Source organism: Cajanus cajan, chromosome 4 (genome assembly GCF_000230855.2).
Source record: "Cajanus cajan strain Asha chromosome 4, NIPB_CcT2T_4, whole genome shotgun sequence".
Classification (NCBI taxonomy): Eukaryota; Viridiplantae; Streptophyta; class Magnoliopsida; order Fabales; family Fabaceae; genus Cajanus; species Cajanus cajan.
The window spans coordinates 73,053,071-73,068,230 of NC_138520.1; the positions used below are offsets into that span (position 1 = coordinate 73,053,071).

The 15,160-nt window shown below is 32.7% G+C and overlaps 1 protein-coding gene across 1 annotated transcript; it reads left to right on the top strand.

Annotated features, from left to right (window-relative positions):
• The first annotated feature begins 8,366 nt into the window (after positions 1-8,366).
• On the top strand, positions 8,367-12,372 carry LOC109789628 (uncharacterized). The gene is made up of 2 exons (XM_020348632.3): positions 8,367-11,458; positions 11,765-12,372. The coding sequence occupies exons 1-2, from the start codon at positions 8,560-8,562 to the stop codon at positions 12,118-12,120; spliced, it is 3,255 nt and encodes a 1,084-aa protein (XP_020204221.1). The 5' UTR covers positions 8,367-8,559; the 3' UTR covers positions 12,121-12,372.
• The last annotated feature ends 2,788 nt before the right edge of the window (positions 12,373-15,160 follow it).

Here is a 15,160-nt window from a genome sequence, read left to right on the forward strand (position 1 = left end):
ACTTTCCTGTTCTGCATCAGCACACACCCCAAACCCTGGTGAGAAGCATCACAATACACATCAAAAGGTTCACCAGAGTCGGGCAACGCCAGCACAGGAGAAGTAGTCACCCTCCTCTTCATCTCATCAAACTCCGCTCACAAGCATCAGTCCAAATGAACGGTTGCTCCTTCCTTGTCAGCTGGGTTAGAGGCGCTACTATCTTGGAGAATCCCTCAATGAACCTTCGATAGTAACCTGCCAAACCCACAAAACTCTGAACATCAGTGACAGTTCTGGGACACTCCTACTACAACACCGACTCCACCTTAGCTGGATCAACAACAATCCCCTCAGCTGAGATCACATGTCCCAAGAACTTCACCTCCTCCAACCAGAACTCACATTTTGAAAGCTTAGCATACAGCTGCTTCGCCTTCAAAATCTCCAGCACCAACCAAAAGTGCTCTCCATGCTCCTCCAGGGTCCTTGAATAAATCAAGATGTTATCAATAAAACACCACCACAAATTTATCCAAGAACAGCTGGAAGATCCTGTTCATCTAATCCATGAACATTACAGGGGCGTTGGTCACACCAAACGACATCACGACATATTCATAGTGACCATACCTAGTCCTGAAAGCAGTCTTCGGTATGTCACCCTCCTTCACCCCAATTCTGGTGATATCATGACCTTAAGTCAATCTTAGAAAATACTGATGCTCCCCTCAGTTGATCCATCAAGTCATCTATCCGGGAAAGTGGATATTTGTTCTTAATGGTCAACTTGTCAACTGCCGGTAATCCACACAAAGTCGACTACCTCCATCTTTCTTCTTCACTAACAACACGGGAGCACCCCACGGCGATACACTCGGCCGCACCAACTGCTTCTCCAACTGACCTTTCAGCTCAACCAGCTCAGCTGGGGTCATCCTATAAGGAGCCACTGACACTGGCCCCGCACCTGGAACCAAGTTAATGCTAAACTCCATCTCCCTAAGAGGAGGCAACCCAGGCACCTCATCCGGGAACACCTCAGCAAAATCCCTCACTACACACTACACAGTACTCCTGAAAACCGGACAGAAAGGAACAAGTGTATACATATAGTGTCTAGAATATACATATATACATGGTCCAAGTCTGACTAGATTCAAAATGTACAAAATACATCCAAAGTTACTACACCAAGTAGCTGAAACAACAAAACATCAATAAGGATCAACTCCGCCTGCCAGCTGCAGACTCACCACTAGCCACCAACCTATCCCTTCTCTGCTCCCATACATAGTATGATCATCGCAATCCAAACCACATGGAAACAACAAAGGGTAAGCTAGTGAAAAGAAACAACATACATATATAAAATATGAATGATAAACAGCTATCATCACATCAACCAGCTTAACAACATCAACCTATAATGTATCACAGCAAACATATCACATCATTCAGCAATATCAGCAGTAAACAACAATAACACACAATGCGTCGTCACGCATATTAGTTAGTATTGGTCGCTTGTAATCGGTACAGCTCGACCTGGCCCCTATACCGTGGTCGCTTTGTACACGTGTGCCTCGACCTTGCCCACACACGAGACCACTAAGACTTAGAGGAGAATAGCAAGTTACCACTCCAAGGGTCAGCTTTCCAGGGAGGGTTTTCAACAAATTGGGCTCGCAGAGCACCACAGCCGCTGCATCCACATAATGGGATGAGGTAAATTTCAAAAACAACTCCTCTAGTCTTAGTGATCAACAACTCAGCCTTACGACCTACAACAACTCAGCCATTACGGCCTACAACAACTCAGCCATTACGGCCTACAGCAACTCAGCCATTTCAGCCTACAACAACTCAGCCCAACAATCTATAGTACAACAATATTTTAATTCAACATACAGTATATTCTACAAATAATACGACTCATCCACCTTGTTTACAACTCATCTACCTTGTCAAATTACCCACCCAAGCAACACCAATCAACCTAAGCACCTAAAACAACTTTCAACTTAACCAAATCACTAAATGTGAAATGGCAACCTTCACAAAAAAATAGCGCATCAGGAGTTATACTACTCCTACCATACTCATCCTTATCTCATATGAAAGATAAGAATATTTCCTGCAACTCTCATGAAGACACCAAGTCCTAACTCTTTCATCTACCATATTAAAAATGATAAAAACCACAATAGCTATAAATAAAGCTAGCAGCTCGACCCCTCTTCACTAAAAAAGCCATATCTAGAGTTCTAAAACTCCTTTTTGAGTGATTCCAGTGCCATTGGAAAGCTCACATCCAAGGCTACAACATTTATGAAGACTGTAAAGTCAAATTCTGAAAATTAAATGCACGCCCGGCCATTAAAAGAGAGCCCGACGCAATTCTCAACCAGAGACCTTCATAGGTCTATTGCGCCTGGCGTGGTTCTTCCAACGCCCGGCGCGATTCACCCAGGGATTCCCCATTTCAAATCGCGCTCGACGCGAAGAACTGAGCCCAGCGCAAATTCAAACAGGAACCCTCAAACTTTCAAAAAAAATTTCAAAACCTGCGAAAAACACCATAAAACCAACATGCAAACCATCCAAAAGTTTACATTTCCGTCAAACAACAATAAAAGCACCTCATTTACAACATGCAACCTCAAATCAATGAAATCCCAAATTTTTCACCCAAACCTCGAAAACCCCGGAAAAATCCATTTTTCATCAATCTCATCCAAAATCATCCATCATCAAACAACAATGAGCTTCTAGAACTCATCTTCAGCCAACAATCTATAAAAAAAACTAGCTTCCCTTACCTCGGTGAAGATAAATCCGAGCTCCGGGAAGAAGAACGGAGAAGAGAAAGAGAACCCGCACACGACTGGCTCCGAATAGCTTTCAAGTTGGAGAAATTGCACCTCCTAGATCACTCACGGCTTCAGCTTGAAGAAGAGAAAAGGAATTCCAAAATCAGCAGGGTTTGTGAGGAGAAGAGAGAATTTGAGTGAGTAGGAAAATGAAAGAGAGTTGAGAGCGGAGGAAGGAAAAAGAAAGAAGAGGGTCTCACAACTGGCGCCGCATGCATGCATCTATGAGTCGAGTTCATGAGATCATTGCATGATGAATGATTATGCATGTGTTATTGTTGTATGTATAATTTGAATTTGCATCTGATTAATGAGTAGTTATGACTGTGATTGTATGATTAGTGTGTGTTACCTAACTATTATTTCTACATCTAGAACCGAGTGAGATGTTTCTCACTCCCTTGTTGTTTCTTGTATGTGTTTACAATTGTGTTGCAGGTGATCATCAACATGAGGATGTTGGTGATGAGGCTTAGGCTTTAGTTGGGCATGCTCTGATAGGATATGTGACATCGGAGCATAGCTAGGTGTAGTTAGGATTTCATTAATGTATTTTGTTTGGAGGAACTTATGTTTTATTTTTCCACATTTGATAATGTTTTAAGTTGATGAATGTGAATTCTCTACTCTCATGTTATTAGAATTGTTGTTTTAATTCTAAAGATTTTTAACCCAATAAGATGTTTTGCTTTATAATTATTTCATATGTATGTTGGGGTAGAGGGCGTCACATCTTGGACCCTCAATGTGTTAAGATAACCTAATAATCAATTGCACCACAACACATTATGCGTATATAAGATTGAACAAAATTATCTTTATCTCTCACAAAGTATGTATAATGTCAAAAAAGTTGACATTATTCTTTAAATATAACGTTGGCCTTTCTGACACTAAATTTAAATTAAGTTTAGTGTCGAAAAAGTTGACATTATTCTTTAAATATAGTGTTGGTTTTTCTAACACTAACTTAAAATAAGTTAGTGTCAAAAAAATTGCCACTATATCTTTAAGTTAGTGTTGGAAAAGATGATGCTATTTCTTTAAATATAGCGTCGACTTTTTTGACACTAACATAAATTAAGGTTAATGTTAGAAAAGTCGATGCTATATTTAAAGAATAGCATCAACTTTTCTGACACTAAATTCAAGCTAAATTCAAGTTAAATTTAGTGTCAGAAAAGTTGACGTAGCATCTTAGATTGACTGATAGTATTTACGTCAGCTGTTAGTCGACACTTATTTTTCGTAGATATTAACATTTTCTTGTAGTGTATTCTTAATTGTCTTCTTAACTTATTATATGGATGAGATAGCATATGAGATTCTTGGTGGATTAGATGACACTGCACTCAAGATCTATTTATAATATAAAAGTCAAGTTATTCTACATTATTTTGACACGTCAACTTAAAGTATCTCTAAAATATTATCATGCATGTCAGCAAAAATGCTTAAGTGTCATTATATACTATCTCTCTTATTTACATGTCATTTTATAATGTTTTTCTTATTTTAATATATATCTCTATATCTATAAACCCTAAATATTTGGAATCTGTATTATATTGACACGTCAACTTAAAATGTCTCTAAAATGTTGTCATGTCAGCAAACATATGCTTACGCGTCATTATATATTGTCTCGCTTATTTACATGTCATTCTATAATGTCTCTCTTATTTTAACATATATCTCCATAACCACAAATCCTATATCTCCATATATATAAACCCTAAATATTTGGATTAAGGAGCACCATAGCTATCGTTCTTCTCTTCTTACGACGGCTCACCCCTTCTATTATTTCATAGTCATCATTCTTTATTGAAGGAAAAATCAATAGCTGCACCTCTATCACATACGCGCAACGATTACACCCAATTCAACCATCTTTTTCAGAAAATCGTGATGGCTACTTCTTCATCACGTACGCGCAATAGCCGCACCTCCATTTTAGATTGTCACAGAAAGAAATAGGTGTGATTTCTTCTAATACATACTCTTTTAGTTAAGATAAAAAATTTACTAATATAGCAAACCAAAATTTAATCAATTTTGTTGTACTCAATTTGCTAAACTGAATCTCTTTGTTGGATTACTCTTATAAATTTAAATATTATGTCTTTCAAATTGTTTCTCACCATCACTTTAGTATATTAAATTATTATCTCTATTCTAATGTTAACAGCACTCAATGATGACTTTCCAATATGAAATGACACTGAAATTGAAGTTGTAGTCTTTTTGGGTAGGATTAATTTAAACATGTGATATTTTTTGTTTTAGTTTCATTCTATTTTGTGTTGGATTTTTATTTAGTCACATAATTTCTAATTCAACATTATTTTGCGGTTGAACATTCATGGTAGATCACTAAGTTCACATTCACAATTACTAACACTCATTTTGGACCATTTTTATTTAGAATTGAAAATGACAAATGCTTGTCCGATATAAAATTTTTTTATTACCTTAATTTTTCATTTTACATATTCTCTATGAATTCCAATTATTTTTTTTTTCCATTTTTAAATATAAAATCACTCTTCATTGAAATTAATTACAAAAATTGACAGTTATATGTTTTAATTGATATTAAGTTCATAATTAATGTTAATTAATTATGATAAAATTCTATAATTTTTTTTAATAAAATTCTATACTATCTAACCTAAAATAATGATTTAATATATTTTTTATATTAATTAATGGTACTTTTTTAAAATAGAGAAAAAAAGTCACTCTGATAGCATTTGTTAGTAAATGGATTCTTAATTTAGGCAGAAAAAAGTCGTTTCTTAAATAGATGTTATGATATACTATTATCATACGTTACAATTAAATTATATATTATTTAACCTAAAATAACTATTTAATTATCATGAAAAGGTGTTGAATGCGTCATCGCCTCCACCAATGGTCTATTTGTTGACATAACCTAAAATATTTATCATTAATACAATACAATAATGTAGAATTTGTAATTTGTCATTATGTGTATATAAATTAATACACCTGTACATTTGGTAATAAATTAATAAATAATAATTAAATACCATTTATTATTTTCTATAATTATCATTTTAACCAAATTATTTATCTTAATTATGAATTAATATGTTGTTTAAGATATGTAATTATCAATTAAATATAAAATCAAATTATTAGTTTCTTAATATGAATTTTAATAAACTATAATATCATAATTTTATTTTATAAAAATTTGATTGAAATAAGACTATAATTTTATATGTGCTTTACAGAAAATAGTGACATAATTTATTTGATTATCCAAGTTACCTTAATTAATTGATAAAATTAAATAATAAAAATATATATCTTAACTCATGAATATATATATATGAGTGATGGGAAAAAGTAAATTTGTAAATTTATATGTACAACTTTTAATTAAAATAGAAATTTTAATTATAATAATTCTAACAAATGATACTAATAAACAATCAAACATTCAAATAATATATTTTTTTTCTTTATAACTACTTTTAATAAAATCAATGACTTATTCATTAACCTTTCTTTACAATATTTTGAGATTAGTTGGATTTGTTCAAAACTTTGTTAAAAGGTTGATTATAGAATTGTCTTAACATGACAATCTATAATCAAAATCAAAGCTTCAAATGTTAATTAATTGTATTTTACCATGTATTCTCTAATATGTGATTTTGACAAAGAAAAATAATGTTAAGGACAAAAACATTAAATAAATACTTTTAGAATCAATAAAAATCCATTAACAAATAGAAATAGTTTAATATAAATTAATATTATTCATTTGGAAGTAATTTAAATTAATTAATTGATAGACCAAAGAATTGAGATATAAAAAAATAATAATTACAATATTACTGAATTTTGATATAAATATATATTAAAACATAAGATAAAAATTATGAATTTCGATAAATGCGCGATCCATGTCTAGTAAGACTAAAATTTTCAGAATTAACTTGTAACATATCTCATGAAATAGCTCGGAAGTTATTACAATGCTACCTAATCATTGGCATAAGGCTTACAGCCAGAGAGCGAGAGGAGCAGCATAGGCCAAAAAAAATTGAGTCAATCTTCAACAGTTATATCTTTATTTATCTTCTTTCTTTTTGTGTTTTCTATCTTACTCCAATCAATGATAAGCGTTAGGTTCCAACAAAGTCCAAAGTCTAACGATATCATGATAAAAATAAATAAATAAATAAACGTTCATTCAGTCGTGAATTTGGCCCATAGACAATATATGCCTTTCTCTAAATTGCATCTTTTCCTCAAAATAATCAGTTTTGAACACGATAGTGGAGGACTTAAATAATACAACTTTGGACAAATATGTCTTTATAAAGTTCAGTGTTCGTAAATGTTTATTTTCTTTGTGCAAGAGTTTCAAAAGTGTACTCAATCACACTTTGTTAGTTCCTTTATAAACATTTCCCAACTCCAGCTTCTATCATAACTAATTTACAAGAATATATGCAGCGTTTGATTTTGTTCTAATAAGAAAATCTTGTTACTCTGGAGTCTGGAACATACCCATGTTTGACAAGGGAAAGTCCATTAATATATGTTCCTTTTATTTGCTTACTCTGTTTATTTTCAAGAACATGAAACAAATATTTTCAGAACGTTCTAACTAAAATTATATATAACCAGTTTTATAAAATTGGCTCGACCAGTATAAAGGTTAGGTACTGGTTGGTTCAAATATGGGTTAATTTCTACATGATTAGTTATGCATCTGAACAGATTTTGTGATCACATCAACTTTTAGAAGTGGAGGCACTAAATAATACAACCTTTGGAAAACTTGCAGTCACTTAGAGAAAGATAAGTTGATGACTGTATATGTTTATCGCCTTTGTGCAAGACTTTCAAAAGTGTACTCGTGTCAATTCTCATGACACTAATTGGTTATTTACTTTAATAATGTACCATTTATTTACAAAAATCTACAGCTTTTGATGGTACTCTAGGTTCAAAAAAATTGTTATACTTGAGCATCTGTCCATGTTTCTCAAAGGAAAAATTTTCAGCAACAGCTAAACTGCATTTTCAAATTCTTTATTTATCTTTAATGAGTCTTTCTTTATGGTCATCTTTGTTTATCTCTAAAGTTCTATCTTTATTGAGTCTTTCTTTGTGGTCGTCTTTGTTAATTTCTCTCTTATCATGTGAATGAAATAATGTCTCGTTGAGACGTGATTGCAGACCAGTGACAACAACCCTTTTTCTAAAGCAGCACACGTTTTCTTCAAAGCAATTTGAAAGGCGAGAAAACGAGTTTTGTTGGAGGAAGCTTCATTCTCGATCAAGTATTAAAATTAACTGTTTAGAATTCTTTTATAAAATTTAATACAATAATAACAAGAACATACACATTAAAATGAGACAAGTGCCATCAAACATTCACAATCAGGGGACCAAACAGCACGATCTATGAATAGGATAAGGTAAGGTATCTTCACTTTTAGGAAACAATGTTCATATAAAATGTTTATTGGATTAGTAGTGGACTTTGAAAAGTGTAGTCATGTCACATCTAACAAGTGCACCACTCGTGCCAAATGATTATTCCTTTATAAGAATGTCCTAGCTCCAACTTCTGTCCTCACCACAATACACCATCCACTTAGAAGAATCTGATCTTGGAATGTATTCTTGATCCCCAAATCCTGTGATTTGAACCATGGTATCCTTCAAGAATCTGCGGCAGATTCTTCTTTCGTTTATTTTGGTCTTTCAAACACACTCTTCAACCCAAGTTGCTTGTTTTTCCAAAATCAGTGTTACGGTTGGTGATCAAGCTGCAGCTGAGAACAGTGAAGCAAAGGCACTGTTAAAGTGGAAAGACAGCTTTGACAAGTCCAGTAAATATCTCTTGTCAACATGGACAGGTAATAGTCCATGCAAGTGGAAAGGAATTCAGTGTGACAATTCCAACTCTGTCTCCACCATAAATCTTGCATATTATGGACTCCAAGGTACACTCCACACTCTCAACTTCTCCTCATTTCCCAACCTTGCAGTCCTAAATATCTACAACAACTCCTTTTATGGAACCATTCCCCCACAAATTGGTAACTTGTCCAAAGTAAATGTTTTCAATTTTTCTTGTAATTATTTTAGTGGTTCCATCCCTCAAGAAATGTGGACACTGAGGAGTTTACAAGGCCTTGATGTTTCCACATGCCTACTAAGTGGAACGATTCCTAGTTCCATAGCAAACTTGTCCAACCTGTCATATCTTGCTCTGGGTACCAACAATTTTTCAGGGCACATTCCTCTAGAGATAGGAAAGTTGAACAAATTAGAGCATCTAAATCTTGGAAACATTAACCTTGTCGGTTCCATTCCTCAAGAAATTGGAATGTTGACAAACCTTCAATATATTGATTTGTCAAGAAACAAATTGCTCTCTGGTCCTATCCCTAAAACAATAAGTAACTTGAGTAATTTAAATATACTTTACCTTTCTGAAAATCCCCATTTATCTGGGCCAATCCCATCCTCCATATGGAACATGTCTAACTTGACCGAGCTCTTCCTTAATGAAAACAACCTTTCTGGAACGGTCCCTGATTCCGTAGAAAACTTGGCCAATTTAGAGATACTTCTACTTGATACCAACCACCTTTCTGGGTCCATTCCTTCCACCATTGGAAAATTGACAAAGCTAAATGAGTTGTATTTAAATTTTAACAATTTTTCTGGACCAATTCCTCCCTCAATAGGAAATTTGATCAATTTAACTGGCCTTAGTCTCCAAGGAAACAACCTCATCGGAACAATTCCCGCCACAATTGGGAATTTGAAAAGCCTCACCATTTTAGAATTGTCCACCAACAAACTTAATGGAAGCATTCCACAATCCTTGAATAACATCCTCAACTTTGACACCTTGTTATTAGCTGAGAATGATTTCACAGGCCATTTACCACCTCAAATTTGTTCTACTGGCTCACTACTGTACTTTAATGCTTTTCGCAACCGTTTCACGGGTCTCGTGCCAAGAAGCTTAAAGAATTGCTCAAGTATTCTTAGAATAAGACTGGAAGGAAACCAATTGGAGGGAGATATAGCACAAGATTTTGGTGTCTATCAAAATTTGGAATACATTGATTTGAGTGACAATAAGTTTTACGGCCAAATTTCACCAAACTGGGGGAAGTGCCCTAATCTTGATAGCTTGAAGATATCCAACAATAATCTCTCCGGTGGTATACCAATTGAACTTTTTGAGGCAACTAAGCTAGGGAGGCTTCACCTTTCTTCAAATCAACTGTCTGGAAAGCTGCCAAAAGAGCTAGGTATGCTAAAATCATTAAGTGAACTCAACATCAACAACAATCATTTTTCAGGAAACGTTCCCACTGAAATAGGATTGTTGCAGGATCTCCAATTCTTGGATCTTGGAAAAAATGAGTTGAGTGGCCCAATACCAAAACAAGCTATAATGTTGCCCAAATTAGTAAAATTGAATTTGAGCAATAATAGAATAAATGGAAGGATTCCCGTGGAGTTTAGCAAATTGCAGTCTCTTCAAACTCTTGATCTTAGTGGGAATTTGTTGAGTGGAACAATACCAGGAGATCTAGGAGATTTAAAGCAATTGGAAATGTTGGATCTCTCTTCCAATAATCTTTCTGGTACCATTCCATCCAGTTTTGATCTCATGTTCAGTTTGACTTCGGTCAACATATCAAACAACCAGTTAGAAGGGCCACTTCCAAAAACTCGAGCCTTTCTTAAGGCTCCAATTGAATCATTGAAAAATAACAAAGGCTTGTGTGGCAATGTCACTGGCTTGATGCTTTGCCCAACCAACCACATTCAAAAGAGGCACAAGGGTATTCTGTTGGCATTATTTCTTATCCTGGGTGCTCTTATAGTAGTATTGTGTGGGGTGGGAGTTTCAATGTATATTCTTTGTCGAAAAGCAAAGAAGAAAGAAACTCATGCTAAAGAAAAAGAACAATCAGAGAAAGCACTTGCTGAAGAAGTATTTTCCATATGGAGTCATGATGGAAAAATTATGTTTGAAAATATCATCGAAGCTACCAACAATTTCAATGACACATATCTCATTGGAGTCGGAGGACAAGGATATGTTTACAAGGCTAAGTTGCCTTCGGGTCAGATTTATGCGGTGAAAAAACTTAGTCTGGAAACTGATGGAGAAAAGCCCAATTTCAAAGCTTTTGAAAATGAAATTCGAGCTTTGACTGAAATTAGGCATCGTAACATTATCAGGCTACATGGATTTTGCTCACATTCACGATTCTCATTCTTGGTTTATAATTTCTTGGAAGGGGGTAGCTTGGATCAACTACTAAGCATTGACACAAAAGCAGCTGCATTTGAGTGGGAAATGAGGGTGAATGTTGTTAAAGGTGTAGCCAATGCTTTATCCTATATGCATCATGATTGTAAACCTCCAATAATTCATCGTGACATATCAAGTAAGAATGTTCTTTTGGATTCACAATATGAAGCTCATGTCTCTGATTTTGGAACAGCTAAGATTCTAAAGCCTGGTTCACGCAATTGGACCACATTTGCAGGCACCTTTGGGTATGCAGCTCCAGGTTGGAACTCTTGTCCTCATTTTTAGTTACTTAAAAATATAGATAGAAATATTTATATTTTTTTCCAATTAATTTACACCACTTTTATATTTAAATTTTGTTTAAACACTCTTTATTTGTTTAATTTACACAAGGTGTAGAGGAATTGGACTAATCTGTAAGCAAGAATTAGTATGCAAAATTTGAGTAAAAAGTAATATGTGCAAATACCAAATCCATATGAAAATATAAGTTAGTGACCTTGTAGCTTATACAAAATCCTCTACATCGGTTTATGTGTAACTTCCAAATTTTCAATTATTGTAGAGCTTGCCCAAACTATGGAAGTGACCGAGAAATGTGATGTATTCAGTTTTGGAGTGCTTTCTCTAGAAATCATGATGGGGAAGCATCCAGGAGATCTCATTTCTTCATTGCTATCTTCATATTCAGCAACAGTGACTTATAACTTGAAGCTAATTGACTTGTTGGACCAAAGACCACCTCAACCTCTAAAATCAATTTTTGGGGATGTCATTTTGGTTGCTAGCATGGCATTTTCTTGCTTGAGTGAAAATCCATGTTCTCGCCCAACCATGGATCAAGTGTCGAAAAAGCTTATGATGGAGAAATCACCTTTAGCAGAGCAGTTTCCCACGATTAAACTTGGACAGCTGTTGTAAAGGATTGAACAACTTAAATATTTTATTGTTCTTGTTTTCTTCGCTGTGCAACATTTATCCTTTCTTTTATGTTGTAGGCTTGTTTGTTATGTCATTGTAATATATCACGCATAAGTTACTAAAGCAGCTAGATTTTATTGTTCAAATATTGATTTGGGACATTTGTTTGTGTGGGAAATCCTTAGGGTAGTGTGAGCATGCATATGTACAAATTATTGGTTTGAATAAAGAACTGATCTATGAATTAATTCAGTTGCTATACTTTTCAATAGATAATTGATTTAGGAAATCTTTAGCTTTTAGAATACCGTAGATTCTATATATACCATTTTGATCCTTTGTTATCTCCTCTTTTGGCTAATTGGGAAAGTTGGTTATGGCAATGTTTTTAAACATGATGACCCAATTTGATTGACTCCACCATAGTACTAGATTATCTATTCAATCAGCGAGTAGTGGATCTCGATATATATATCTGTAACCGAAGAAACACTAAAAATTTAAATGTTTAACATAATGTCAAAATCTAACATATTGCAGAGAATAAGTCCAACAAACAGGTCATCAAGACTACTGAAAACATTCATCTAGTTTATCTATGAAAAGTAAAATGGTCTTTAGTCGAGTACACATGTTTAAAATCCCTATAAACCTGAACACCTATAAAATGCATTGGTTAGACAACATTGAATCTACTTATAAATGTCTAAAGTACACATGTTTACTTCTGCTTGACATGCGAAATTGCAATACATGTCAATTTCGGATACAATGGTAAAACTTAAAATTCAAAAAGGATATGAAAGACAACAAACGACATCCTTAAATCGTAGACCTACAGTGCCACTAACAATTTATTGTATTATTCATATTTAATATATAAAAGTAGATACACTTCCTTTTGAAACAGTGTACTTTGTGTTAGCATGACCGTGCATAATTTAAAATGTGAACTTTATTTCAATAATTTAACAATAACTTTAAATCATTTTTTCAACACATTTCTACAAATTCTCACTCTTTTTCACCCACAAGTACCATTCTTCAAAGATAATCATGAAGTAAAAAAAATCTTTTTGACTTTTGTGATGCATTTGGACGTGTATCAACATGGTTAGATATAAGTGAGTATAACTTTAGAGAGTTTATCTTTTGAATTTTTTTTATTTTCAGTAAAAAAAATTCAAAAATACTTTTAGATTTGTATCTAAACATATTCTTTTATAAAATGTGTGAGCTATAGTTGAAAAATAAAAAATAAAAATTGCACTCGCGAATATTTAGATCCTATTCATGAATTAACAAAAAATGCACAAAAGTTCTATTTGTCTTTGATATTTTTTGAATCTCTTTCTTTTTGCATGTAGAATTGTCATTCCCTTTGATAATTAAGAACTTAATTTGAGAGTCATATTTTGATCCCGGACGATTTCGGGACTTCCGTAATAACCAACAAATGACAAGTGTTTTGGCTTGTGTGAATCTTATTTCAATGGAAACTTAACGAATGAATCCGCTTACGCATCCTGATTTTATTACTATATCGATAGTTATTTCAAGTATTACTTGACATAAAACTGATAGTGAATTTGTTTATATTTTTTTCATGAATAAAATCCGTGGATGATGATAAATGGGTATGATTTTATTATTGACTGAAACCTTGTTGCTTTTTTCGCTGTCCGAGTATTAGCTGTGAAGAAAAAACTTTCTTAAAATAGGAACCTACAACAAGTATTCAAAATGCAAAGCTTTAACCCATCAGCAAAAGAAAAATATGCTGCGAGCGAAAATGACAAGGGAGAGGGATTAACATGCACAGAAAAGTATATTTAGCTTAAAAGGCAAAATATTGTGTAGAACATATATATATATATATATATATAAATATATAGAGAGAGAGGAGGGTTATAATAACACTGATTTAATTTTTATTAAGTATTACATTGTTTAATAAGTTTATATTAAATGTGAATTTTGTAAATCCAACCGTTAGATTGAAAGTTCATATCACTTTATACGTGTATATCAAATTTTATTAAAATTGAATAAAAACTTGAAGGAAATCAAAGTGTTCATATTTTAGTATATTTTAAAATGTATATATTACACTACTAGATTTTAATCTTTTAGCAACATTTTTTTGTTTACATTTATTAAAATATTACTATATATTAAATAAATTTTATTTTGTAACATTTTTTTTGAAAAATGTCATTATAGATAGAGTAACATTTTTTATTTTAATATTATTCTTTCTAATTGTTTTCAAAATCAAAGTCCCATATTGAGTAAAAAAAATTTACATAAGTTATTTTGCAACATTTTTTTGAAAAATGTTACTATAATTGCTTCTAAAATCAAAGTCCCACATCGAGTAAAAAAAATATATTTCTCTTATATCTAATTGTAACCCATAATTAAAGTCTCACATTGAATTGATTAATGACTTATAAAGAGTATATATACTCATACAGTTATATTTAAGATAAATGAAATTTGATATTCTATATATAATTAGTGGTGACTAACTAAAAATGTCTTTCCCTAAAAACTTAAGAAACTCTTAGAAGTTTAAGAGACATAAAAATATAATAATTGATAGTAATATTTAAATTAAAATTAATTATTATTTTATAAGATTAACAAAATATTGGCAACAACATTAAAATGTTACAAAAAATTATTAAAATTTTACAAAAATATTACTTTGGTAACATTTTTAAAAAATGTTACCTAATTATACAAAAATGTTATTAAAAGTCTTTAGCAACATGGACTATATACAATATTTGATAATATGTTGCTAAAATAAATTAGCAACATTTATACATAATTAAGTAACATTTTTCAAATGTTGCTAAATACTATTTGTGTTGTAGTGTTATGTCAATTTTGTTTTATAAGAATGAAGTAGCAAATCATCTTGGATTAATATAAAATTGTGTATATATGATTTAAGAGTAAAGAACTTTCAATCTAACGGTTGGATTTACAAAATTCACATTTAATATAAAGTTATTGAGCGGTGTAACACTTA